This window comes from Hemicordylus capensis, chromosome 2, assembly GCF_027244095.1.
Source record: "Hemicordylus capensis ecotype Gifberg chromosome 2, rHemCap1.1.pri, whole genome shotgun sequence".
Lineage (NCBI taxonomy): Eukaryota > Metazoa > Chordata > Lepidosauria > Squamata > Cordylidae > Hemicordylus > Hemicordylus capensis.
The window spans coordinates 210,284,894-210,311,556 of NC_069658.1; the positions used below are offsets into that span (position 1 = coordinate 210,284,894).

The window sequence follows — 26,663 nt, forward strand, 5'->3', positions numbered from 1 at the left end:
TTTCTCTGGAAACCAGCATGTCTGTTGAGAACACTATATATTAATAATGAGTAACAAGTATTCATTCTGCTATTAATTGTACAATGGTAGTCACCAATGCTAACAATATTTTTATTAATATAACACTATTGGGCATTCTTACATTATGGTTTATAGTAAGGGCAGTATTGGTAAAAGACTGAATGGTTAATAACTAACTAACAATATGGTAATTGTGACACTAATTCTTATCTTATCTTAATCAGTATTATTTCTCTTGTCCCTTTCACGTCACGGGAGACGTCACTCTTCAACTTTCAGTCAGCTAATTCTCCTGAATACCCACTCAAGGGAGCAGGTCTCGCGACATTTAGGCAGCAATTCTCGGCAGTATGAGCCGTTTCTCCCCTCCCTCCTAGCTTACTCTCCGCGCGGAGCCTGTCGGGAACTGTAGTGCATTCCTCCTTTCCCTCCCTCTCTTGAGCCTTCGCACCGCCCCTTTAACTCCAAGTTCCCAACGCGGCTCGACTGCTGGGGAGCATCAATTCAGAGAAGTGGCGGGTGAGAGGATTGGAATCCCCTTCTTTTGACTCACCTGGGGCGTTATCCTAAACCTAGGACTATGATTCCCAGCGTGCTTTGCACTTCGCAGCAGCACCTAACCCCCCCACAATGCACTGCGGCCCCCAAAGGTTGGTCGCCCTTCTGCGTCAGCGCCGCAGGGAGGGAGTTAGGCGCGTGGTGCATTGTGGGAGGGAGGTAGGGACAACCTGAGGGCCATGGAGAGTAGCAGGGATGCGCCAGGTGAGTTCCTCCCCCTGCCCCCACCCCCCGGCCCCGCCAGGTAGCCCGCCCGCCCTCTTGCTCTCCCCCTCCCCCTGAGGCTGGCCCACCACCTGCCCAGGGGAGCATCCCTCCCCCTCAAACCTTTCTTCTTCCTGGGCCTAATGCATTCTTTTCAGGGCTGCCGCCCAGCACTGGCTCATTTTCCTCGCCCAGTTTCTCTCTCCAAGCAGGAGAGGTTTCCTTTCTGGGCCTCAGGACTGCTCTTCTCCTGGTTCTTCAGGGTTAACAGCCCTGCAGGATCAGGCCCAAGAAGACCCATCTGGTCCAGCATCCTGTCTCACACAGTGGCCCACCAGATGCCTCTGGGGAGCCCACAGGCAAGAAGTGAGAGGGGCATGCCCTCTCTCCTGCTGTTGCTCCTCCCCTGCAACTGGTATTGAGAGGCATATTACCTCCAAGGTGGAAGATTATGATGATGATGATGACATTTATATCCCGCTCTTCCTCCAAGGAGCCCAGAGCGGTGTACTACACACTTGAGTTTCTCTTTCACAACAACCCTGTGAAGTAGGTTAGGCTGAGAGAGAAGTGACTGGCCCAGAGTCACCCAGCTAGTTTCATGGCTGAATGGGGATTTGAACTCGGGTCTCCCCGGTCCTAGTCCAGCACTCTAACCACTACACCACGCAGCTGCCAGACTAGTAACCATTGATTGACCTGTCCTCCATGAATTTGTCTAAACCCCTTTTAAAGACATCCATGTTAGTGAATACCACTACATAAGAACAGTCTTGCTGGATCAGGCCCAAGGAAGCTTATCTAGTCCGGCATCCGGTTTTGCACAGTGGCCCACCAGATGCCCCTGTGAGCCTACAGGCAGGAGTTGAAAAGGCATGCCCTCTCTCCTGCTGTTACTCCCCTGCAACTAGTACTCAGAGGCATCCTTCCTTTGAGGTTGGAGGTGGCCTGTTGCCATCCAGCTAGTAGCCATTGATAGACTTCTCCTCAATGAAGTTATCTAAACCCCACTTAAAGCCATCCAGGTTGTTGGCTGTCACCACATCTTGTGGCAGAGAATTCCACAAGTGGATGATGTGTTGTGTGAAAAAGTACTTCCGTTTGTTGGTCCAAGATTTCCTGGTAATCAATTTCATGGGATGACCCCCGGTTCTAATGTGATGTGAGAGGGAGAAGAATTTCTCTCTATCCTCTTTCTCCACACTATGCATGATTTTATAGACCTCTATTGTTTCCCTGCAGTCTTTTTTGTTTCTAAACTAAAAAGCCCTAGGTGTTGTAGCCTTGCCTCCTGTGGCAGAGCATTCTGTAGAATTCTCTATGGAAGAAAAAGGTACGGTGTGAAAAAGTACTTCCTTTTGTTGGTTCTGAATTTCCTGGGAATCAGTGTCATGGGATGACCCCCAGTTCTAGTGTTGTGAGAGAGGGAGAAACATTTCTCTCTGCCCACTCTCTCTATTTCATGCATAATTTTATACGCCTCTATCACGTCTCCCTGTCAGTTGCCTCTTTTCCAAACTAAAAAGGTGTTGTAGCCTTGCCTCATAAGGAAGGTGCTCCAGATCCCTTATCATCTTAGTTGCCCTCTTCTGCACCTTTTCCAGTTCTATAATATTCTCCTTCAGATATAGTGACCAGAACCGTATGCAGTATTCCAAATGTGGTCACACCATTGATTTGTATAAGGACATGATAATATTACAGTTTTTATTTTCCCTTCCTAATGATCCCTAGCATAGAATTTGCCTTTTTCACAGCTGCCTCACACTGAATCGACACTTTCAATGAGCTGTCCACCACGACCCAAGATCTCTCTCTTCTTGGTCAGTCACTGACAGCATAGACTCCAGCAGTGTATATATGAAGTTGGGTTTTTTATGCATCACTTTACATTTGCTTACACTGAACCTCATTTGCCATTTTGTCACCCACTTACCCAGTTTGGAGAGGTCCTTTTGCAACTCCTCCCAATCTGTTTTGGATTTCACTACCCTAATAGTTTAGTGTCATCTGCAAATTTAGCCACTTCTCTGCTTACCCCAACTTCTAGATCATTTATGAACAAGTTAAAGAGCACTGGTCTCATTACAGATCCCTGGGGGACTACACTGCTTATTCCCTTCCATTGTGAAAACTGTTCATTTATTCCTATCCTCTGTTTCCCATCCTTCAACCAGTTACCGCACGTGAACCTGTCCCCTTATCCCATGACTGCTAAGTTTACTCAAGAGCCTTTGGTGTGGAACTTTGTTAAAAGCTTTTTGGAAGTCCAAGTATACTATGTCAACTGGATCACCTTTATCCACATGCCTGTTGACACTCTCAAAGAACTCCAAAAGGTTAGTGAGGCAAGACCTGCCCTTGCAGAAGCCCTGCTGGTTCTCCTTCAGCAAGGCCTGTTCTTCTGGATGTTTAACAGTTTTGTCCTTAAGTATGCTTTCCACCAATTTACCTGGTACCAAAATTAAGCTAACCGATCTTTAGTTTTCTGGATCCTCCCGGATCCCATTTTTTAACATCGGCGTCACATTAGCTACTTTCCAGTCCCCTGGTACAGAGCCTGATTGTAGGGACACATTACATATTTTTGCTATTTCACATTTGAGTTCTTTCAGAACTCTTGGGTGGATGCCATCTGGCCCTGGCAATTTGTTAATTTGTAGTTTTTTCAAGAAATTTTAGAACATCTTCCCTCACCTCAAATTGCCCCAGTTCTTCAGACTCCAAGCCCGAGAAACTCATTTCCAGAGCGGGTATATGGTCAAAATCCTCTGCCACAAAGACAGATGCAAGGAACCCATTCAGCTTCTCTACAATCTACTTATCCTCCTTAATAATCCATTTCATGCCCTAATCATCTAAGGTTCCAATTGCCTCCCTGGCAGTTTTTCTACATCTGATATATTTAAAGAAGTTTTTATTATTCCCCTTGATGCTTCTAGCTCTGTTCCTCAAACTCTCTTTTTGCATTCCTTATTGTCTCCTTGCATTTCTTTTGCCAGAGTTTATGTTCCTTTCTGTTCTCTTCATTAAGGCAGGACTTCCATTTTCTGAAGGAGGTCTTCTATAGCTTCCCTGACTCTACTTGTTAGCCACGCTGGCATCCTCCTGAACTTGGTGGTACCTTTTGTCCTCCTTGGTATCCATTCCAACTGAGCGTCTAGTATTGTGGTTTTGAATAAGTTCCATGCTTTCTGATTTGACCCTCCTGACATTCTCTTTCAGCTTCCTTTTAACCAGTCCCTTCATTTTTGAGGTTTCCTCTTCTGAATTCCTGGAGACCCGTACAAGGCCACACCTCCATGGAAAAGGTCACACCTGTTGGTTTCTACCTCGAAGTCTTACCAGAGGAGTTGTATTGTTACTTTTTAAATATAATAAAAAGACAGATGTTCAACAGGTGCCTTGTTTTCCACACCACCAGGCTAGTGGGATGTCCCTTTTGAATCTTTGCCTGTTGAGCAACTTGTGGTTCTCAGTCTTGCTCTTGTTTCCCCCATTCTTCTACCCCAGTCAACTGTTTGGCTTCTTTCCTGCTTCTTGGGTGCAGTTGTGTAGAACTGGATGTGTTTGTTTAGAAGCGCTGCCCTGAAAGATTGCTGCAGAAACTCTTCTGTTTCCTTCCTTAGCCATCCAGCCTCGAGAAAGAAGTGGGGAGGGACATCTTCCTGTACATCGCCCAGGTGAGCCTGACAGATTGAACTAAGAAAACAAAGAGACAGCAGCTTTCTGGGTTGCTTGATGCTCCTGAAGCTTGAACCTGCATGCTGCCTTCCATATCCTGCTGTAACTAACTCATTTTATGATCCATAGAAACAGATGTCTTTTTCACTTTTATTCTCTTTGGACAGCAGAAATACGGTGTCGTGCTGGATGAAATGCCTTTTTGTCTCCTTGCATTTCTTTTGCCAGAGTTTATGTTCCTTTCTGTTCTCTTCATTTGGGCAGGACTTCCGTTTTCTGAAGGAAGTAGTCTTCCCTTTTATTAGCTTCCCTGACTATTTGTTAGCCACGCTGGTGTCCTCCTGAACTTGGTGGAAATTTTCTTCCTTCTTGGTATATATTCTGACTGGGCTTCTGTTATTGTGGTTTAAATAAGTTCCATGCTTTCTGGAGTGATTTGACCCTCCTGACTTTCCCTTTCACCTCCATTTAACCAGTCCCCTCATTTTTGAGAACTTTCCTCTTCTGAAGTCCAGCATTTGTGCTAGACTTTCTTGGCAGTGCTCCACTCGCACGTAAGCTGAACTGGATTACACTGTCCATCCAGCTGAACTGTGTTGGGTGGTCAGGGTTGTCTTTCAACATCATTTTAATTTTTTTCAAAAACACACAGAACAAGCTTGTCAAAATTTCTTTTAAAATTTTAAAAGCAACATCACTGAATTCCTAAAGTGTTGTTTTAAGCAATAGGAATTCATAACTGCTTTTGTTGACCGGCACCTTTGTAAGGCACTTAGGAGGGGAGAGTGGCTGTCACTGTACAGAAGGTTCCAAGTTCCCTCCCTGGCAGCATCTCCAGATAGGGCTGAGAGAGACTCCTGCCTGCAGCCTTGGAGAAGCCGCTGCCAGTCTGTGAAGACAGTTCTGAGCTAGATGGACTAGTGTTCTGATTCAGTATATGGCAGATTCCCATGCTCCTATACAGACGAAGACTACGAATATATATATATATATATATATATATATATATATATATATATATACACACACACACACACACACACACACACACACACACACACACACACACACAAAACTTTTCAACAAAAGTCACCAAAGTGGTTTGAAACATAGATAAAGAAATATATAGACTGCTATGAATATTTTTATACTGCTCTTCAACCGAAGTTCACAAAACTGTTTACATAGAAAAATAAAATAATACATAAATAAAATGGTCCCATGTCACCAAAGAGCTCACAGTCTAAAAGAAACATAAGGCAGATACCAACAGCAGCCACTGGAGGGGTGCTGTGCTTGGGCTGGATAGGGCCAGTTGCTCTCCCCTAGCGCAATATAAGAGAATCGCCACTTTAAAAGGTGTCTCTTTGCTCAGTTAGCAGAAATAAATATCAGCTCAGCAGAGCATCCCTCCCTGTGGTTATTGCTTGACGCAATCTGTGTCTTGTGTCGGATTGCAAACCCTTTGGGACAGGGAACTATCTTAGGCTTTTGGGGAATCATTGGTGCTTACTAGGCTATGTCTCCTTTTCCAGTACTGGTTTCTTTCTCTAGCAGGGGAGAGCACCTGTCCCCATCCAGCACAGCACAGCATCCCTCCCAGTGGCTGTTGCTGATGTCTCCCTTGTTTTCCTTCTTAGATTGTGCTTTTTAGATTGTTTCACCAGCTGCAGGGGAGTAACAGGAGGAGAGGCGGCATGCCCTCAACTCCTGCTTGTAGATTCGCAGTGGCATCTGGTGGGCCATTGTGTGAAACAGGATACTGGACTAGATGGGCCTTCTTGGGCCTGATCCAGCAGGGCTGTTCTTATGTTCATTTGGGGCAAGGAACCGCCTTCAGGCTCCCTTGTGACACACATTTTGGGAAATGCTCTCCTAACTGGGCAACAAGGCAGCTTTTAAGTGATTGGCTTTCTTATATTTGACAGGGGAGAGCAATTGTCCCTGTTCGGCACGGCACAGCATCCCTCCCAGGGAGAGGAGAGCTGGTCAGGAGAGGATTGCTGGTCTTGTGGTAGCAAGCCTGACTTGTCCCCATAGCTAAGCAGGGTCCACCCTGGTTGCATTTGAATGGGAGACTTGATGTGTGAGCTCTGCAAGATATTCCCCTCATCAGGGGATGGAGCTGCTCTGGGAAGAGCAAGAAGGTTCCAAGTTCCCTCCCTGGCGGCATCTCCAAGACAGGGCTGAGAGAGATTCCTGCCTGCAGCCTTGGAGAAGCCACTGCCAGTCTGTGCAGACAATACTGAGCTAGATAGACCAATGGTCTGACTCAGTATAGGGCAGCTTCCTATGTTGTTCCTATGACTGTTTGTTTATGACGTCTCCCTTGTGAGCCCCTTTGGGTCAGGGGGCTGCCTTCTCATCTCCTTCAAGCAGCCTAATTCTAAGTCTCAGTGGATGAGTGGCATGCAATACTTTGCCCCCCCCACACACACACCTTTCCCCCCTCTGTAAAGGATTCATTTTCCTTCCTTTTCTCTCCCCCCCCCCCACCAGGGAAAGCCAGCCGGTGGTTTGGAGTCACCATGCCTAAATCGGTCAAGACCAACGTCAACATTCTCCACCAGGAGAAGCTGATTGCCCAGAAGAAGCGGGAGATTGAGGCCAAGCTGGAACGGCAGGCCAAACGGAACCACTTGGTCAGCCAACAGTCCTCACAGGCCAGCGAGTGCGTAGGAGCAAGGGGTCACGTCCTGGCTTTTATATGATGTGATATATTGATGTGATAAAGCGGGGAGAGCTGGTCCGGTGGTCGCAAGCATGACTTGTCCCCTGAGCTAAGCAGGGTCCACCCTGGTTGCATACAAGTGGGAGACTACATGTGAGCACTGTAAGGTATTCCCCTTAGGGATGGGGCCACTCTGGGAAGAGCAGCTGCCTCCTTGCATGCAGAAGGTTCCAAGTTCCCTCCCTGGCAGCATCTCCAAGATAGACCTGAGAGAGACTCCTGCCTGCAACCTGGGAGAAGCCGCTGCCAGTCTGTGTAGACAATATTGAGCTAGGTGGATAAACGGTCTGACTCAGTATATGGCAGCTTCCTATGTTCCTATCACCTGAGGTGGGGTGAGGAAACGTCCCAGGAGGACAGAATCCTGTCCCCAACATTTCTTTAAAAGTCTAAATGGCTCAAGTCATATTGCAGTCATTTATTACTTGAATATTACATTTGTGAACCACCTTTTGTCCTGAGACCCCAGGGAGATAGACCCACCTCCTCCAAAATCTCAAAACTGCATCTTAAAAAAAAAACAACTTACACAAAAAACGCCAACTTGAAACAGCCGCAAACAAGAAAACCAGCCACGATTTCTGCAGTGCTCTTGTACACTAGCTTTGTAGTTTTCTTTGCAGTCCTCACCCCATCTTTGTAAGTAAGGCAGCAAGGTTCCCTTTTGGGCTCGGGTCATTGTTGTTCTTGCATGCTTTAAAAGTAACCCTTTGGGGGCTGTTGGAGTGAGCGGTTTTTGTGCTGAAAAAGGCAGCAGTCCAAAGTCTGCAAGTTGCTGCCTCTAGCAAAGGTCTAAGCCAGGGCTGCTCAACCGGCCCACCTACAGATGTTGGCATACAACTCCTGTGATCCCTGGCTATTGGCTACTGTGGCTGGGGATTATGGGAGTTGTAGTCCAAATACAGCTGGGGGGCCTAAGTTGAGCAGGCCTGGTCTAACTGGTCTTGAACTCGGTTATTTTTAAAGACCTCCAGTTCTTATGCAGAGCTAGAGACGCTGGGCAGAGGCTCGTTAGTACATCTTCTGTAGTGGCACTGCATCCCCGAAATTCTCTCCGTAGGGAAATTCATCGGGCTCTCTTTTGCCTGCATCGAGAAGGCTGTTGAAGATGTTTTAGTTTCACAAAGCATGTTTAATTTAATTTCAGTTCAGTTAATTTTAGTTTTGTCTAGATTTCCTTTTTGTTGCGACTTGGCTGTTTAATGTCCCATCGGCCACCCTGTGTTGGCTTTGAAGAAGACTGGGGTATTCATTCTGAAAATAAATAAATGCGGTCCTCACTGTTGGCACAGTAAGCTTTAACGCCTTCCCACTTGCCTTCCAGCGACGACAGCGGTGACGGGGAAAGTTCCGTTTCCAACAAGTTTGCCAATGACGGCAGCTTCCTTCAACAGTTCCTCAAGCTGCAGAAAGAAAAATCTGGAAATGGTAGGTCTCCTGTGTGGAAAGTGCTTTCTGACTCTCCTCTCTAGAAATAACTTCAGATTCATTCTCGCAGCGATTCCTAACAGCCCTGTAAGGTAGGCCATTTTTACAGCCGCCACATTACAGATGGGTAGCCTGGGGCTGGGCAGCGGTAGCTTGGTCTGTGCTTCAGATCAGACGCTTGGCTTTTGTTTCCAACGGCAGCACCCTCCCAGCTCCCAACAACAAACCTCCGCCTCTTTCCTCTCCCTTTGCAGATGCCTCCTCCAGCTCTGCCGCAGCCCTTGCAACCAACGCCCCGGCTTTGAGTGCCGTAAAGAAGCCCCCCCTGAGCGGGAAGCGCCCCAACCTCAGCGTCAGCAGTATGCTGAACCAAGTCAAAAACTACACCCATTCCAAACAGACGCCCGTGACCAGCCGCCCGAGCGTTTTCCAGGCGCCAGACGAGGAAGAAGAAGAAGACTATGAGCAGTGGCTGGAGATCAAAAGTAAGTCCCGTGTTGAATTCTTGTGGTTCTGGTGCTGTCGTTGTGCACAGGCTTTGCACGGTGCAAGGGGACAGGCCTCTGCCCCGAGGAACATCCAAAGCTAACAAGTTTGGCTGATCCTATCATTTGTTGTTTAAGCCCGGGGTTCTCAGACTTGGGTCCCTAGACACTGTTGGACTACAGTCCCCATCACCCCCTGCCACAAGGTCCTCCAGCCATTATGGCAGGGAATGATGGGCTTTGTCGTCCAACAGCACCTGGGGGGCCAGGTTGGAGGACTCGTGCTTTAAGCACTCATTATTTTGCTGAACCGAAATGGGCAGTCCCTGCTCTGGAGACCTTGCCATCTGGTCTTTTCAGCTTTATGGGAGTTGTAGTCCGCAACCTCTGGGACTCCCTCTTACGGGGAACCCTGTTGGGGATCCTTTTTTATTTTTATTTCTCTCTGTAAACTGCTTTGGGAAGTTTGGTTGAAAAGCGGTCTATAAATATCGGTCATCGTCGTAGTGCAGGCCTCGTTGACAGCATCCCTGTCCGATGGCCATCCAGCCTCTGTTTGGAAACCTCCAGCGGAGCAGAATGGTGGCATGCGGCCATCGAAGATATTGCAGAGGGGAGAGCTGTCTGCTGAGCAACTGGCTGGGGTCTCAGTGCTGATGGAGTGAGCTTGGAAGGAATTGGGTTCCGTGAGGTTTGCTGAACGGGGCGGGGGGGGGGGCGGTTGTGCAGAGTTGTACCTCAAAGTCCACCTCTGACTGTTGCTAGGGAGACGTCCTCCGCCTCTCTGTGTCTTTCCTGAGAGTACGGCCTTGACGGCTGGAGGGTCTCTGCTGGGGAAGAGAGCCGGTCTTGCGGTGGCGAGCGTGAAGGGTTGCTCTTGCTAAGCAGGGTGCACCCTGATTTGCATTTGGATGGATGACTGCTGTGAGCACTGTCTGCTGTAAGATATGCCCCTGAGAGGCTGGGGGGCCGTAGCTCTGTTTTGCATGCAGAAGGCCCCCGGTTCAGTCCCCGGCGTGCTCTTCAGGTAGGGCTGGGAGAGACCCCTGCTTGGAGAGTCACTGCCAGTCAGAGTAGACAGTTCTGAGCTAGATGGACCAAGGGTCTGACTCAGTAGAAGGCAGACGCCAGTGTTCCGCTGCAGTTTGGAGCGGTGCCCATGGACCCAGCACTTGCACTGGATCATGTGAAGCTGCCTTCTACTGAGTCAGGCTATTACTCCATTTGCCCAATATCGTCTGCTCTGACTGGCAGCAGTTCTGTGGGGGTTTCCAGATCCACCCCATCACCTGATCACGTAATTGGGGGTGCTAGAGATTGACCCTGGGACCTTCTGTGCAAAAACGTTTGTTACAACAGCTAGAACAGGGTTCTGTTCTGCTGCCAATCTAAACATTTGCTCGTCAACCTTCTTAAGGGAGGTTTTGTTAGTTCCACAAGAACCCCACACCTTGGTCCTCGGAAGCAGGGTGGAAAAGTGATATGCAAGTTAGCAGGCACATCTTGTGGCAATGAGTTCCACATATTCATTTTTGAAGAACTGCTTGGCTGGGGTCTGGATACTCCCAGGTTCTGTCTGCAGGGAAAACAGGGAGCAAAGTGTGGAAGTAAAGGCCACCAAGAGAGCCTGTCCTTGATCACAGAAGCTCCGTTTAGCCATGTTGCCTAATAGGTGCCGATTGGCCGCTCCTCTGAGCCTTTGCCTGAGGAAAACATGAGGCTTGTGCTTCTGCCTGCCGCTCTTCCGTCATTTCATCCTCTTTCTCCTCATTCCCCCTCTCCCCACCTTTTCGCCTCCTCAACCTGTCCCCACTGCTGTGGTTCTTAGACGTAATGTGCCTGTTGGGTGTGTGAGTTGAGCCCCAATACTGACAGCCTGCTTAAAGTTTCACCCCCAGAGGACATCAAGACCCGCCGAGTCGTGGAGAAGCTGGCCAGGGTGGTTGCCGAAGGGGGACCGGAGATGGAGAAGGTGGCGCTGGAGGACTGCAAGGACAACCCCACCTTTGCGTAAGTCTCTTCCAGAGATCTTTCCTTCCCCCACAAAAACCCCAGCCAATGGCTCTTTGGGCTCCAGCAGGCACACACAAAAGGAGGCGCCCAGGCCCTTATTTTATTTATTTTAGCTATTTGAATCTCGCCCTTCCTGTGCCATACTGCCAAGGGCTGCTCGCAAAGACAATAAAACAAATAAAGCAACGTAAAACTTGGCTAAAAACCTACCAAAACCAGACAGAGCAATAAAATCTGAAAAGCCGCTCTTTAAAAAGAGGGACTTCTAAGTGTTCCCTTAAAACCCTGAGGGTGGGAGCCAGTGTTCCCTCTAACAGGGATTCCCAGATGTTGTTGACTACAACTCCCATAATTCCCATGCAAAAGCCATTGCAGCTGGGGATTCTGGGAGTTGCTGTCAACAACATCTGGGGATCCCTGTTGGAGGGAACACTGGTGGGAGCACGGCGAAGCTCATCCAGAAGGGCATTCCAAAGCCGAGGGGCCACAGCCGAGAAGGCCACGTCTCTAGTCCCCACCAACCAGATCGCAGTCAGTGGCAGGGCGGCAATCAGTGCCTTCTTCAAGTCAGCTTATGAAGCATCCAACCGACGAAGTAAGCACTTCCCTGGCTGGAGAGGGCAAGGAGGCTGCTGTGCTTTCCTTCCCAGTGCTGGCCGCATCCCTATCTCTTCTTGTTAATGGTGGAGGGGCCTGACCAGCACGGCAGCCATGGTGGGGTGGGGTCTCAGTGGTGGTGCGAAATGTGGCAGCCTGTCCCTGCGCTGACACCTAACTTGCTATGCCCGAAAATTCAGCTGAAAACTAGACCCAGTTAAACCTACTGACAACTGAGAGTATGCTGGCCTAAAGCTGATTGAGTGAGTGATTGACAACAGGCAGAGAACAACAACTAAAAATCCTCTCTAAAAAGATGGATGGACTTCTGTGTTTCTTAAAAACACGGAGGGAGGGAGCATGGCTGAGCTCGTCCGGGAGGGCTTTCCAAAGCTGAGGGGCTACGATTGAAAAGGCCCTGTCTCAAGTCCCCGCCAACTGGATCTCTGCCACTGGTGGGGCTGGACGCAGGGCCTTCTTCAAGTCGTCCCTGGCGCCTTACATGCAGCCCCAACCGTCCAGTGCTAGGTAGGGATGGGCCCAGACCGGTCCGGAGGCCATTCTAAAGGCCTCCGGACCGGTCCGGACCGGTTCGGGTGTTGGGGGGGGTCCTTTAAGGCCGGGGGAGGGTTTACTTACCCCTCCCACCGCTTTGCCCCCTCCAGCACGCGTATTCTATGTAGTAATTGGGGCGGCAGGATACCTCCCTGCCGCCCCTTCTCCCACTTGAGTGCAAAAGGCTGCACGGAGCCTTTTGCGCACGTCGCGCACGAGTTTCACGTCTCCCCGATGTCTCCACGTGCATGCGTGTGTGTGGCCACGCGGGCACACACGTCGGGGAGACGTGAAGTGCGTGCGCGACATGCGCGTGCGCAAAAGGCTCCGTGCAGCCTTTTGCACTCAAGTGGGAGAAGGGGTGGCAGGGAGGTATCCTGCCGCCCCAATTACTACATAGAATACGTGCGCTGGAGCGGGGAAAGCGGCGGGAGGGGTAAGTAAACCTTCCCCTGCCCTTAAAGGAACCCCCCCCCCAGTGCCGGACTGCAGCTCTGCGGTTCCGTGCACACCCCTAGTGCTAGGACAGTATCTCTTGCTGGTTTCGGTTGCTGCCCTCTCCCGCCGCGCCCAGCGCATCTGTTCTCTCACACTCGCTTCCCTCCCCTCGGCATCTCCAGGTTTCTGCATGATAAGAACAGCCCGGAGTTTCTGTACTACAGAAAGAAACTGGCAGAGATGTGGAAAAAGGGCCAAGACCCGGAGAGGCCCCCTCTTAAGAAAGGTAAGGCAGGGGTGCCTCCCCTGGTGTCCGCCCTGGGCTGGCACGTAGATGGCTCTGTACATATCTGTGGGTGTGTATATAAGGGCTGCAATGCGTCATCCATTCACAGAAGAAAAGTTTGACTAAATCGGTGGCCATCAGCCAATGACTGGAGTCGTAGGCCAACAGCCTTTGGAGACCCAAAGTTGGGGACCCCGAATTAGGGATGTGCAGGGAACCAGGCGGGGGAAGTTCAAAGGTGGGAGGGTTGTCTGACTTTAAGGGCGGGGAGGGCGCCCTTACCCCTCCCTCCACTTTCCCCCTGCCGGCACTCCGTTCGCAAAGACTCCTTCGGGGCAGCAGCATACGTTTTCTCTTTGCCGGGAAGTACCAGGAAGTGCCTGGTGCGCATGCCCGGCGTGCACACTCGCACTGGGTATCAGGGAGGTATGCTGCCCCCCCCCCAGGAGTCTTCACTAACGGAGCACCAGCGGGGCGGGGGGAGCGGAAGGAGGGGTAAGTGCACCTTCCCCCGCCCTTGAAGTCACACACACACACACCCGCCTTCGAACCGGCCGAAGAGCCAGTTGTTCAAACCAGTTTGGAGGCCCTTAAAAGGGCCTTCAGACGGGTCCGTGCACATCCCTACCCCTAATTTCAAGAAACAAAACAAACCTGTACAACGGCAGAATGGGGTTGGACACTTGGTATACTTGCCTGTCCATCTGGACTAAATCTAGAGCAGGCCTGCTCAACTTTGGTCCTCCTGCAGATGTTGGCCTACAACTCCCATAATCCCTGGCTATTGGCCACTCTGGCTGGGGATTATGGGAGTTGTAGTCCAAAAACAGCTGGGGGGCCTAAGTTGAGCAGGCCTGATCTAGAGGAATGTTTTCAAATAGGTCATAACCGAGAAAGAGGTTTCCCTGTTGTTAGGGAAAGATCTTGAAGCACTTAACCACCCCTGTGTAGGCAGTGGACTCCAAAATGGCTCCCTTGCTCCCAAACCAACTGCTCCCTGGCCTTTTCCCCAGGGACTTAACATTTTATGGTCTTTTATTTATTTATTCTATTTCTGCTTATGAAAAAGAAATTTAAACCCTCCTCTTCCCCCCCACCCTTATTCCGTCCCTCCCCTTGGGGTTGTTAAAAACAGAGTGAGCTTGTAGCTGTTGGGTGTGTGAGTTGAGCCCCAATACTGACAGCCTGCTTAAAGTTTCACCCCCAGAGGATGAAGAGACCAAGGACTGTGCCGAGAAACTGGCAAGGTTCGTGGCAGATGGCGGCCCCGTGGTGGAAATGGTCGCCCTGAAGAACCACCGCAAGAACCAGGCTTTCAGGTAGAGAGCCCCAGCTGGGGACACAGCGGAGGGGGACACATCTTTCTGAGAGATGTGGATTTGAAAAGCTACCTATATAAATATCTGTAGTTGTAGTAGTAGTAGTAAGGGTAAAGTTGTGCCGTCGAGTCGGTGTAGATTCCTCACGCCCACAGAGCCCTGTGGTTGTCTCTGGTAGAATACAGGAGAGGTTGACCATTGCCTTCTCCCATGCAGTATGAGATGATGGCTTTCAGCATCTTCCTATATCGCTGCTGCCCGATATAGGTGTTCCCCAAAGTCTGGGAAATATTCCAGCGGGGATTCGAACTGGCAACCTCTGGCTCCCTAGGCAAGTTACTTCAAAACACCCTCTCAGCCTACCTATTATTATTATTATTTCTTGTTTACACAGTCAGACAGGTGTTATTGACTGGTTTGTTTTATCCAGACATCGAGTCCTTCCCAAGGACCTGGGATGGCTGAATTTTATTGTCAATTGTTATAGATATTGTCGCAGAATATAGGCTGTTCCCAGTAAAGCTGCTTTTTGTAATTGGCTGATGGTGATTTCTGTGGCCCCTATGATGTTGAGGTGCTCTTCAAGGTCTTTGGGAACTGCACCCAGGGCGCCAATGACCACTGGGATTATTTGGGTCTTTTTCTGCCACAGCCTTTCAATTTCCATGTGTAGATCTTTGTATTTGGTGATTTTTTCTATTTCTTTGTCTTCTATTCTGCTATCCCCTGGTATTGCTATGTCGATTATTTTGACTTGTTTTTCTTTCTTCTCGACTACAGTTATATCTGGTGTATTGTGTGGCAGATGTTTATCTGTTTGTAGTCAGAAGTCCCATAATATTTTTACATCTTCATTTTCGACCACTTTTTCAATGTTATGGTCCCACCAATGTTTGGCTACAGATAGCTTGTATTTTTTGCAGATGTTCCAGTGTATCATCCCTGCTACCTTGTCATGCCTTTGTTTGTAGTCAGTCTGTGCGATCTTTTTACAACAGCTGATTAGGTGGTCCACGGTTTCATCTGCTTCTTTACAAAGGCGGCACTTGCTGTTTGTGGTTGATTTTTCGACTTTTGCTCTTATTGCATTTGTTCTTAGTGCCTGTTCTTGCGTAGCCCGTGTTAAACCCTCTGTTTCTTTCTTCAAGTAACCATTCTTAAGCCATTGCCAGGTCTTGGTGATGCCTGATTTTCCAGTTATATTGTGCATTAATAATAATAATATTTATTTATTTATTTATTTATTTATTTATTTATTTATTTACACAGTCAGACAGGTGGTGTTGACTGGTTTGTTTTATCCAGACATCGAGTCCTTCCCAAGGACCTGGGATGGCTGAATTTTATTGTCAATATTATTATTATTATTATTATTATTAATTTGATTTCTATACCACCCTTCAAAAATGGCTCAGGGCGGTTTACACAGAAAAATAATAAATAGATAAGATGGATTCCTGTCCCCAAAGGGCTCACACTCATATACACTTCGGATACTGTTATCAGTCTTGAGTAACTTGTTTTTGGACCACAACTCCCATTATCCATTTCCTCTGGTCATTGTGGCAGTGGTTGATGGGAGTTGTACATAAGAACAACTCTGCTGGATCAGGCCCAAGGAAGCCCATCTAGTCCAGCATCTTATTTCACGTGGTGGCCCACCAGATGCCTCCAAGAAGCCCACAGGAAAGAGGTGAAGGCATTCCATCTCTCTTGCTGTTGCTCCTCTGCAACTGGGATATGGAGCCATCCTGCCTCTGAGGCTGGAAGTGGCCTATAGCTCTCCAACTAGTAGCCCTTGATAGCCCTGTCCTCCATGAATTTGTCTAAGCCCCTTTTTAAAGCCCTCCAAGTTAGTGGCCATCACCACATCCCGTGGCAGCGAATTCCACAGATTAATTACACACTATGTGGGAAAGTGCTTCCTTTAGTTGGCCCTCAAATTCCCAGCCACCAGTTTCATGGTGGTTCTTGTGTTGTGGGAGAGGGAGAAGAAACTATCTCTATCCGTGCTCTCCTTGCCATGCCTCAACCTCTTCCATGTCTCCATTTAGTCACAGCCCCAGATCCTGTACCCTTGCCTCTTAAGGGAGTCTAAAAAAGGTAGTCCAGAATCAACAAGTTACCCCAGGTGGAGGATGATGGTGACTGATTGATGGTTTTACTCATTTTAATCTTTTAATTGTTGCTGGTTGTTTTTAAATTTTGGTTTTATCATGTAAACCACCCAGAGGTGTGCATATTGGGCAGTATAGAAATATGTTAAGTAAACTAAGATTATCATCCATGTAGTATTGGTTAATAATAATATCTGCGTACATTGACCTGACAGAGTTACATGGGCAACTCTGGGTCTTCCCCAAAGCTATGAAGAGCTGTGCTGGGTGGAACCATCTACCCATCCTGCTTCCAATCGTTGATAGCGAAATGCTCTGGAGACCCCAAAAGCAAGGCATGAAGACGACAGCAAACCCCCCCCCCCATTGCTCGTTCCTAGCCTCTGGTATTCAAGGAAGACCAGCTGGTATTCAGGAGTAGAGTGTTCTTATCCAAGGAGGCTCCATTAAGTTACTTTTGCTAAGAACTCCACCTGATCAAACCAGAGGTCTGTCTCATCTACTTTAGGGCAGGACACCCGGGACATCTGACAGCGTCTAGGTTCTTAGAGTGAAGGTTCTGTGTTTCTTTCCCCTTAGGGGGTGGGGCTGCTCTGGGAAGAGCAGAAGGTTCCAAGTTCCTTCCCTGGCAGCATCTCCAGAAAGGGCGGAGAGAGATTCCTGCCTTCAACCTTGGAGAAGCCGCTGCCAGTCCGGGTAGACAATACTGAGCTCGGTAGACCCATGGGCTGACTCAGTACATGGCAGCTTCCTATGTGCCTTTTTAAAAATTGTACTTACCGTGCTTAAATGAAGGACTGTGCCAGTGACAATGAATGAAACTGTCCGGCAAAGGGTTACGAAGCGCTTTCTTTTTACGCATGCACAGGTTTCTGTACGAACCCAACAGCGCCGGCTACAGGTATTACCGGCAGAAGCTGGAGGAGTTCCGGAAAGCCAACAGCGACGCGGAGGGCATGCCCCCCATGCTGGAGTCCAACCTGAAGCGCAAAGCTGCCCCCGAAGCGGGGGCGCCCTCTTGCTCGGCGCCCGCACCGGCCCCCGCACCGGCCCCCGTGGCCTCCTTGCCAAAGCCAGTTCCAGCGGCCGCTGCAAAGAAGAAACGGAAAAGCCGCTGGGGCCCCGAGGAGGAGAAGGTGGACTTGCCACCCCCTGAGCTTGCCCAGCAGACAGAGGACCCTTCGCCTACCCCCTTGTCAGGTGAGCGGTTGCTGTGTTTGGGGACGGGGGAGGCGGCCTGGTGGGGAGGTGTTGCGGTGCTGTGCTGCACTCCCTGGCCTGCGTCCCCCCCCCGGCAGCCACACGGCTTATCTCAGGCCGCTAATTCTCCCCTGAGTGCCAAGGCAGATCGACACTTATCTCATGGACACCTGCGAGGAGGACGGGATCTTATCGCTTCTCCCTCCCCGCAGTTATCGCTCAAACCCCGCTGCGCCGCTGCCTATTACAGCCTGCACCTCGAGGCCACTTAGGTTTGATTTCTCTTCGAGAGCAGACATGGCAGGAAAGCTAATCTGTGGGCTTCCACAAGCTGTTTCCCATCTGGCCATGCGGTGGAGGGCCGAGGGATTCAGACAGATAGCCAAAAATGTAAATTTCTTTTCCCAGCAAAAGCAGCGCTTTGCTGCTACAAGAGCTGCCACCGGTTGTAATCAGGGAGCAGTGTATTCTGCGACAAGGAAAGATGCACTTTTGTGGCTTGTGTAAATTATGCAGGTTTCCCCAAATTGCATCAAGTTGGCCATCATTTATTCAGGGTTTGTTTGTTATTTATTTAAAATGTTCCTGTCCATACATATTTTTATGTATGTATTTAAAAAAATTTTTTTTTAACTTAGATCTGTTTTTATTTTTTAGCAGAATATTTTAATTGTGTAATTTTTATAGTCTTGTTTAAATTTCCCCCCTATGTGAACCGCCTTGTGATTATTTTAATGAAAGGTGGTATATAAATGTAACAATAAATTAAAAAGATAAATACCGCCATTCCCAGTCGATTTTAAAATTGTAGTCTGTAAAAAGAAACAGATCTATTGGGCTCGTCTTCCCTCCCCTCTTGGGCAAGAATCCCTTTGCGGGACTCTCCAAGTATCTGGCACAATTGGAGGGGCCTCTTTATAACAGAAAACACCATCCTGTTCACTCGCCTGTGGCCGATGCGACTCGCCAGAGGCGATCATGCTGGAGGCTATTAGCAAAGTTTGAGTTGAAGCCGAGCCTTGAGTAGGAAGGAAGATGTTCAGTGCTGAGGCTGTAGTCCTGTTGCTTGTGGGCCAGGTTCAGGCTTTTCAATCCTCTGCCGGTTTCAGACAAGGACCTCAAAGGGCTTGGATATGAGAAGGGGAAGCCCGTCGGCCTGGTGGGCGTAACGGAGCTCTCGGATGCCCAGAAGAAACAGCTGAAAGAACAGCAAGAGGTAGGTTGTCTTCTGAAGCAGCCAATAATTGAATTGTAGGGCAACTGTGGTCTGTTTTGTGGGGGAGGAAACATGGAGTTGGTTCAAGTGGAGAGGCTTTGGGGCTCAGAAAATGCCCATGGCGCTCAATCAGCTGGGAGCTGATTAACCATGCTTGACTTTGGAGAGGAGAGCTGGTCTGGTGGCAGCAAGCATGACTTGTCCCCATAGCTAAGCAGGGTCTGCCCTGGTTGCATCTGAATGGGAGACTTGATGTGTGAGCACTGTAAGATATTCCCTTAGTGGATGAAGCCGCTCTGGGAAGAGCAGAAGGTTTCAAGTTCCCTCCCTGGCAGCATCTCCAAGGTGGGGCTGAGAGAGACTCCTGCCTGCAACCTTGGAGAAGCCGCTGCCAGTCTGTGTAGACAATACTGAGCTAGATAGACCAATGGTCTGACTCAGTATATGGCAGCTTCCTAGGTTCCTATGACTTGACTTTAGTAAACAATGCTGTGCTGTACAAATATATCAGAAAAATATTTTTCCTGCTCCAGTAGCCAAAAGTATTTAAGCTGAAATGTTTAAGGGGAGTGGGTGAGAATTCAACCAAGCATTCCAAGAGCAGCTGAAATGTCATATCCAGGCCAAGTCACAGCTTTCCTTGGAAATCTGTTTTGGTTGCCGTACTCCATACACCTTTCAAGACCCGGCTGTTCAATAACCAGGGCTGCCCTTGCTGCTTTAAAAAAATTTTTGTGTGGGAATGCAGCCCAAAGCGTTGTGCGGCAGCTTTCTCCTAGCCAGTCATTTCTCAAAATGTTTGCGGTATGAGAGAAACTGGCTGTAAATTCTTAAACCTTTCCATAACACGTGCCCACAATCCTTCTTGTAAGAGTTGCTGTTCTGGCTTGGTCCATGGTGAGACGATCCTGCTGTGTTCTTGCATCGAGTGCAACTTGGAGTGTTCAATTGCTTTTGATGTAGAGATGTGGCAGAATTGCCTACTGTATTTACCCAAATCCAAGACTTAAGTCCCCCCTGCCCATTTCTTTGATGTTAGATTGTGTGTGTGGGGGGGGGGGGGCGGGGGTTAATCTTAATTCAGGGTCCTATTCCCTTTGGGTATATTTAATCCATATTTTTAAATATCCCTTTGGGTATATTTAATCCATATTTTTAAAGGGGTCATCTTAAATACAGGGTCCTCTTCTATTTGGGCGAATGCGGTATTGGAGGGAGTGATTGCCTTTTATGTCTCTGGACGAGTTGCAGTCTTTGACCAGCCAAAATACAACTATCAGAATCGATTCTGATTCTGATACAACTAATGAACAGATAACCATCGACAAAATTGAGTTGCTCTTATGATCCTGCCACCAGATAGAAAACAATCCGCTCTTGCAGAAACGCTGCTCTAGAAACAAACTTCTCAGGTGTCAGGCCCTCACGGGTGCCTTTCCTGCTCAATTTGGAAGAAATTGGAAGTTTTTATCTAGGTGCCATTCCTGGGACTGCCAGCAGGGGGTGGGAGGGGCGCCTCTGCTAAACCTGAGCAGCCAGCCGAGGCGAGGCCCTCTGGGATTTGTAGTCTCTCTGGGTTTTCCTGAGTCCAGTGCTTGGCCGGCTGCCCTTCTGCGTCTCCCCCCCACCCCATCCCAGATGCAGCAAATGTACGACATGATCATGAAGCACAAGCAGGCCATGCAGGAGATGCAGATCATGTGGGAGAAGACGGTCAAAGAGCACCAGCACGGCTACGACAGCGACGAGGAGGTGGACAACGACCTGGGGACGTGGGAGCATCAGCTGCGCCGCATGGAGATGGACAAGACGCGGGGTGAGTGGGCGTAGTTGGTGGCCGCGTGGGGTCAGGGTGTTGCTGCTGCTCGGGTTCACACTCCGGGGGTTGGAGGCGTCTTCCCGACAAGGACAGGCTAAAACCACCTGGGGCTTCTTTACTTACCAGTAAAGAGACTCTGTGAGGGACAGGGGGATGTCAAACTGTGGCCCTCCAGCTGTTTTTGGACTACAGCTCCCATAATCCCCAGCCACAGTGGCCAGTCGCCAGGGATGATGGGAGTTGTAGGCCAACATCTGCCGAAGGGCCACGGTTTGACATCCCTTTGCTCTGCAGCCGGCTCCCACAGCTACAGGGGATGATAGGGGTTGTATTCGACAACAGCTGGGGAACCAAGGTGGTTTAGAAAGGGGCTCAGCAATCCATCTACATTTATCTGTTGTATTGTTTTTATGCCTGTTTTTATGTTTTTATATTTTTTGCTTGATGTTTTTATTGCCTTTTTATTGTATGTTTTAATTTTTGTAAACCGCCTTGGGGTTGTCTTTTAACGAAAGGCAGTATATAAATGTAAAAATAAATAAAATAAATCCATCCATCAGTCATTTTATTTACGGCTGTAAGCCAAACAGAATTAAAACTTTAGGCAGTTACCATAGACAAATATACAGCATAAAATAACTAAAAGATGCACAGTCAGCCTCATAAAACCCCATGACGAGAGGTGAGTTTCATAGCCCCATATAAAAATGTAGCAAGAAGTTTCGTAATACCCACATTAACGGCAGGGGCTTAGCAGAGAGCTGCGCCCTCCTGCCAGTGTTGGACTACAACTTCCATCATCCCTGACTGTTGGCAGCTGGAGATGATGGGGGCGGGGGGTGTCCCGAAGCTGAGCAGCCCTGGTTGAGTGTTCTGCCTGCTTTGTAGCAGAAAGGCGGAGCAGACTGTGCGCTGAGTGAAACCCACCCCTTCTTGGTTGCTGATGGCCCCCTCTCTGACCGCCTCTCTTTCCACAGAGTGGGCAGAGCAGCTGACTCAGATGGGCCGAGGAAAGCACTTCATTGGGGACTTCCTGCCACCTGACGAGCTGGAGAAGTTCATGGAGACTTTCAAGGCGCTGAAGGTAGGTGGGGTTTGCAGCCTGCTCTCCCGTGGGATGGGCACCCCTGTGCCCTGCCCGTTTCCACCCCTGATGGGCTCCTTACCAGGCCAGCTGCAGGGAGGGGGTAACTTCTTTCGGGGGGGGCTTCTTGTGGCAAGAGCCCCAAGGCCCGCTTCACAACGCCGTTCAGGTCTACCCCCCCAAATGTAAACAGTCAAGCCTGATTGGTGGCAGGGTTCTCCCCTGAAAAACGTGGAAAAAGGATGGGCACATCCCGATGCCGCAGCTTAGGGCAGGGGTTCCCGACTGGGACTACACATCCCATCATCCCCAGCCAAAGGTGGTTGTGGCTGCAGAAGATGGGAATTGTAGCCCAGCCACATCTGGTGGACCGAAGGTTGGGAACCTGGGGGAGATGGGTGTTGTCCAGCAACAAAGAAGCCACGGAGGGATTCAGCCGGGGTCTTCCTGGCCAAAGTCCAATGCCCGACTGCTGTGCCACGTGCTGTGACGTCTCTTCTCTCCCCACCTCGCAGGAAGGTCGCGAACCCGATTACTCGGAATACAAGGAGTTCAAGCTGACGGTGGAGAACATCGGCTACCAGATGCTGATGAAGATGGGGTGGAAAGAAGGAGACGGCTTAGGCACTGAGGGCCAGGGAATCAAAGCCCCCGTTAACAAGTACCTGCCTCTCTCTCTCTCTCTCTCTCCCCCCCCCCCGGCCTAAGTGTGGCTTCCGTGTAGTGGTGGAGGGCGTCCTTGGTGTGGGGGCCTCTGTTCCCCAAATACCCCAGCTCCAGGGACGGTGGCTCCCTTCCCCCCCCCCCCAGCAGCCGCGACCTCCTCCGTTTCCCCTCCTCCTCCTCCTCCTCATGTTATTTGCCAGTCCACATGGGGCTGGGACCCACTGGTGAAGCATCCGCCTTGCCTGCCGAAGGCCCCAGGTGCAATCCCTGGCAGCCTCTCCAGGGAGGACTGGGAGAGGCTCGTGCCTGATCCCTTGGAGAAGCTGCTGCCAGTCAGTGCAGACTCTCCTGAGCTAGATCGACCAAGGGCCTGACTCGGCAGGAGGCAGCTTCCTCTCTTGCTTTGAAGCAAGTCCTCGCCCTTCTCCTTCCGGACTCCGAAGCGCTGTCCCCAGACATGCTTCCGTGTCCCCAAAGGGGCCATCTCCCTTGGGGGGCCGGATGCCCCGAGGGTAAGCTTGGCCTTGTTCTGTCAAACAGGGGAGTGACGGCGATAGACGGAGCAGGATTCGGGATCGACCGTCCCGCCGACTTGACCAAGGAAGACGACGAGTACGAGGCGTTCCGCAAGCGGATGATGTTGGCGTACAGATTCCGACCCAACCCGCTGGTAAGACGGTTGACGCCCGCCCTGAGTCCATCTCCCCCAGTCCTAGAAATCTTGGGCCGTGGGAAGGGGAGTAAGGGAGGCCGTGAGAAACGGCTTCTCTTCCTGTTCCTTTGCTTTTTGTTTCTTTCCCCCAGAGGTCGATCAGCACCTTTGGCATGTGCAAGGGAGGGGTGCCACCAGTCTGTGGTTCAGCTCGTAACCTGTTGGTGCTTTCCTTTGCTGAGAGCAAGTGGGGGGGGGGGCTCTTTGCATCCCCGTTCAGCTTTTGTATCTATTTTCTTCTTTGCATACTTGCTGCTGTTTGATTGACATGGCCCCATCCCCATGTGTGGCACCTTGAAGAGAACAAGAGGAAGGGTCTCTGCCCCGAGGGACTTGCAGTCTAGAAAAGGATGCACGGGGAAGGCGGAGGCAGGGCAAAGAGGACTATGCCTTTTATTTCAGTTGCATGAGCCTGGTTATAGTTGGGACGGAGGGTTAAGGGGGTCTGCCAGAGGCGGTGGGTTTGGAGAGGCATTTGAGTGAAGGGAGAAAGGGGGCAAGACCCCAGTGTTCAGGGAGAGGAAGCTGAACGCATGTGGAGCAGTTGGAAAGGAGGGGCAGAGCTGGTTGGAGAGCAGGTCCATGGGGCTCTCTGTCCAGTTGCAGGCACCAAAGGCAGCGAGGGAGAAAGGGCCGGAGATGGATGGGGATCAGGGAGGGCTGCAGCCATAAGGGGCAGCCAGGGAGAAAGGGCAGCGAAGGGGGCAGCAGACCTTCTGCCTTCCTGCCAATGCATTTGGCCGAGTGTCCAGTTTGAATTAATGGCTGGGAGATCGTGCCGTAAGGGAGGAGGGCAGAAGAGGGAACGGACCCCACCTTCACCCTTGCCCGGCGTTGTCTCCGGCCAGCGGCTCAGGCCTCTCTTTCTTTTCTTTCCCGTAGAACAATCCCAGGCGTCCATACTACTGACGCGGTGGCGCTTGCCTGCCCTCCCTTCCAAGTGGTGGTTGGTTTGTACTGTGATGCGTTACAAAACCCCTCCCTCCCTCCCTCCCTCCTCTCTTTGTGTTGCTGTTGGGAGTTTTAAATCAGCTCGGGAGACCCATCTTTCCTCCTTTGGACCTGCGTTAGCCTTGGCGTTCCCTTCCTTGGAGTTCCCAAAAAAGATTGCCCACCCTTTTAATCCAGAGACCTCCCAGATGAAAGAGTAGTCAGCCGTTGCTCCAGAGGCCTGTCGGTGTTCAAATCTTGGCCAGGTGGCTCTTACAGTTCAGGTTCTTAGAAGAGGTCCTCCCCTCCCCTCCTCTCCTCTCCCCGCTTGGAGCACTGGGAACGACTCCTGCATTGCTAATCCGCAAGACCGGCAATCTATGGTGTCTGAAACGGGGAGGGGGGGGGCGCTGAGAAGAAACTCCCCCTCTCCCACACAATCACGAAGTTGAATTCTTTTCTCTTCTTTCTTTTTAAAACCAGGCTTGGATTGCAGTGCAAGCGGGGGGGGGGGTGTAATTCAAGAGGTTTCCTTTTTGGTTCTGTTCAGGGCTTAATTTTGTCCCCATCTCCAAAGTGAGAAAAGCGCAGGAGCGTAGATCTGAGACTGTTCTGGTTTCGGAGGCCTGTGGGGGTGGGAACCCTTTTCCTCACTTGCTGTGTTTAAAGAGAGATTATTTCATCTTGGACTGCACCCAGTCTGAAGCAGACGCCAGAACCCCTTTTGCTACATCCTCGCCCACAAGATCCTAAGAATTGTCTAGGGTTACCCCAAAGGAGGTGGTTTGGGGGGTGTGCGTGGAGGGGGTGGCTTCTGTTCCTATACACCACCCAAAAAACTCCACAGACTCTCCTCCTTTCATGGACACACAGTGTTTTGGTCTCTCTCCTGTCATCTTATCTCTACCTGAATAACCAAAATGAATTGTGCCACTTCTAGTATTTTTTTGGGTCGCTTCTTTTTGGCCATCCCAGTCTCCCTGTTTAATCTCATGGAATTGTAGTTTTAATGCTTTTTGGCTTTCGACACATTAATAAAGTTAAAAAATAAATGCATCTTCTGGAGTGCTTTTATTTTTGAAAAATTATAGAAACTTTGTTTCTTTTTTAAAAAGTTCTGGTGAGAATAATAGGTTTTGCGTAGCTCCTCACAAGAAAGGAGAGAGGGGTGGCTGCAGAGGGTGAGAGAAGAAGGGTGTTGCCTACACAAAGGGATGAAACCACACAGAGATCCACAGGACTAAGCAACTTGACTGCCCCTTTGTGTGGTTAAGTGGGTGTTGTGGCTTAGGTTTGCTGCCTCTTGGTCCACGAGGAACTCGCATAGGCCACATAGGAAGCTGCCTTATACCGAGTCAGGCCCTTGGTCCATCTAGCTCAGCATTGTCTACACAGACTGGCAGTGGCTTCTCCAAGGCTGCAGGCAGGAGTCTCTCTCCCAGCCCTATCTCATTGGAGATGCTGCCAAGGAGGGAACTTGGAACCTTCTGCATGCAAGCAGGCAGGTGTTTCTTCCGGAGAGGTGGAGGGGAGAACTCTTCCGTCCCTAGCAACTATTTCCTGCAGGAAAACCATCGTGGAGCTTTACAGCTGGGTACGCTGTTCCACTACTTGGCTACAAGTGGCTGTTGCACACTGTAACCTCCTTGGAAGCAGAGACCCGACTATGTAGCTCCGTAATGTGCCCTGTATGCCAACGGAGCCAAACAAAATTAATTGCATTGAACGCTGACAATGCAGCATGCCTCAGCATGCCGGCCAGTCTCCCCTTCCTTCCCACAAAGCCAGCGTCGAACTCTCCAGCATGTAAACACGTGGGTGTTGGCAGGTGGTGAAAATCTCAAATTGTTGGGGAGGCCGGCAAGCTGGGCTTTGGACCAGGCCAAGGGGTGGGGCTGCCATGCTGTGTGGGCCTATCTGCCCTCCTCCCTTCAGTTAGCGAGAGAGTCTTGAATTCATTCGCGCACAGCAGGGATGAGATTGTGGCATCCTTTGGGCGCATGCCAGTGGAGAGAAGCATACTCTAGTCAAGGGCTTCTCATGCCAGAGAGGGAATTGCCGTGCGGTGGGAAGGAGTCAGACCTTTAGTCTGTCTAGATCGGTATTGTCTCCTCTGACTTGGCAGCATCCTACCAAGGTTTCAGACAGGTCTTTCCCAACCCTACCTGGACATGCTGCCAAGGATTGAACCAGGGAACTGCCGCTTTTTTTGACAGAATGTGTATCGGATGGAGAAATGATTCCTGTTCATGACACAACAAAAAATCTGGTTAACCATGTAAAAAGTCCCTTCAGCAGCAAGGAACTGGCATGTAATAGCTGACAAACTGCGTCTATCAGAAGCTGCCTCCAACGGAGACAAGCCCTTGGTCCATCTGGCACAGGACTGTCTACACTGACTGGCAGCAGATCTCCAGGGTGATCTGCTGGGGATGGAACCCGAGTCCCTTTGCATGCAATGGTGGGGATTGAACCTGAATCTCTGCATGCAAAGCCGCTCACCTGCAGAGTCGCCTCTAAATGCAGGAAGCTGCCTCCCAGGTAGCTAGTTCATCTAGGTCAACCGTGTCAACTCTGACCGGCAGCAGCTCTCCAAGGTT

At 50.0% G+C, this 26,663-nt stretch overlaps 1 protein-coding gene across 4 annotated transcripts; it reads left to right on the forward strand.

Annotated features, from left to right (window-relative positions):
* The first annotated feature begins 632 nt into the window (after positions 1–632).
* Positions 633–25,119, forward strand: SUGP1 (SURP and G-patch domain containing 1). Of its 4 annotated transcripts, XM_053299180.1 has the most exons (16): positions 706–783; positions 2,961–3,122; positions 4,413–4,466; positions 6,967–7,138; positions 8,523–8,626; positions 8,881–9,111; positions 10,998–11,121; positions 12,897–13,000; positions 14,196–14,319; positions 17,305–17,636; positions 18,746–18,852; positions 20,491–20,668; positions 21,649–21,755; positions 22,271–22,416; positions 22,962–23,091; positions 24,016–25,119. In XM_053299180.1, exons 4-16 carry the CDS (start codon positions 6,996–6,998, stop codon positions 24,040–24,042), a joined length of 1,857 nt encoding a protein of 618 aa, XP_053155155.1. In that variant the 5' UTR covers positions 706–783; positions 2,961–3,122; positions 4,413–4,466; positions 6,967–6,995; the 3' UTR covers positions 24,043–25,119. The 4 variants fall into 4 exon arrangements, with proteins under 4 accessions (XP_053155154.1, XP_053155153.1, XP_053155152.1 ...); XM_053299178.1 differs by lacking the exon at positions 2,961–3,122 and having other exon boundaries at positions 678–783; positions 11,010–11,121; XM_053299177.1 differs by lacking the exon at positions 2,961–3,122 and having other exon boundaries at positions 679–783.
* Positions 25,120–26,663: the final 1,544 nt, after the last annotated feature.

What these genes read in the sequence shown, in the direction of transcription:
- SUGP1 (XM_053299177.1), top strand. Translation starts at nt 759, where the DNA reads ATGGAGAGTAGCAGGGATGCGCCAG. An exon ending in GAGGCCCCCTCTTAAGAAAG is followed by an intron (nt 13,001 to 14,195) that starts GTAAGGCAGGGG and finishes GCCTGCTTAAAG; the next exon opens with TTTCACCCCCAGAGGATGAA. An exon ending in ATCAAAGCCCCCGTTAACAA is followed by an intron (nt 22,417 to 22,961) that starts GTACCTGCCTCT and finishes TCTGTCAAACAG; the next exon opens with GGGAGTGACGGCGATAGACG.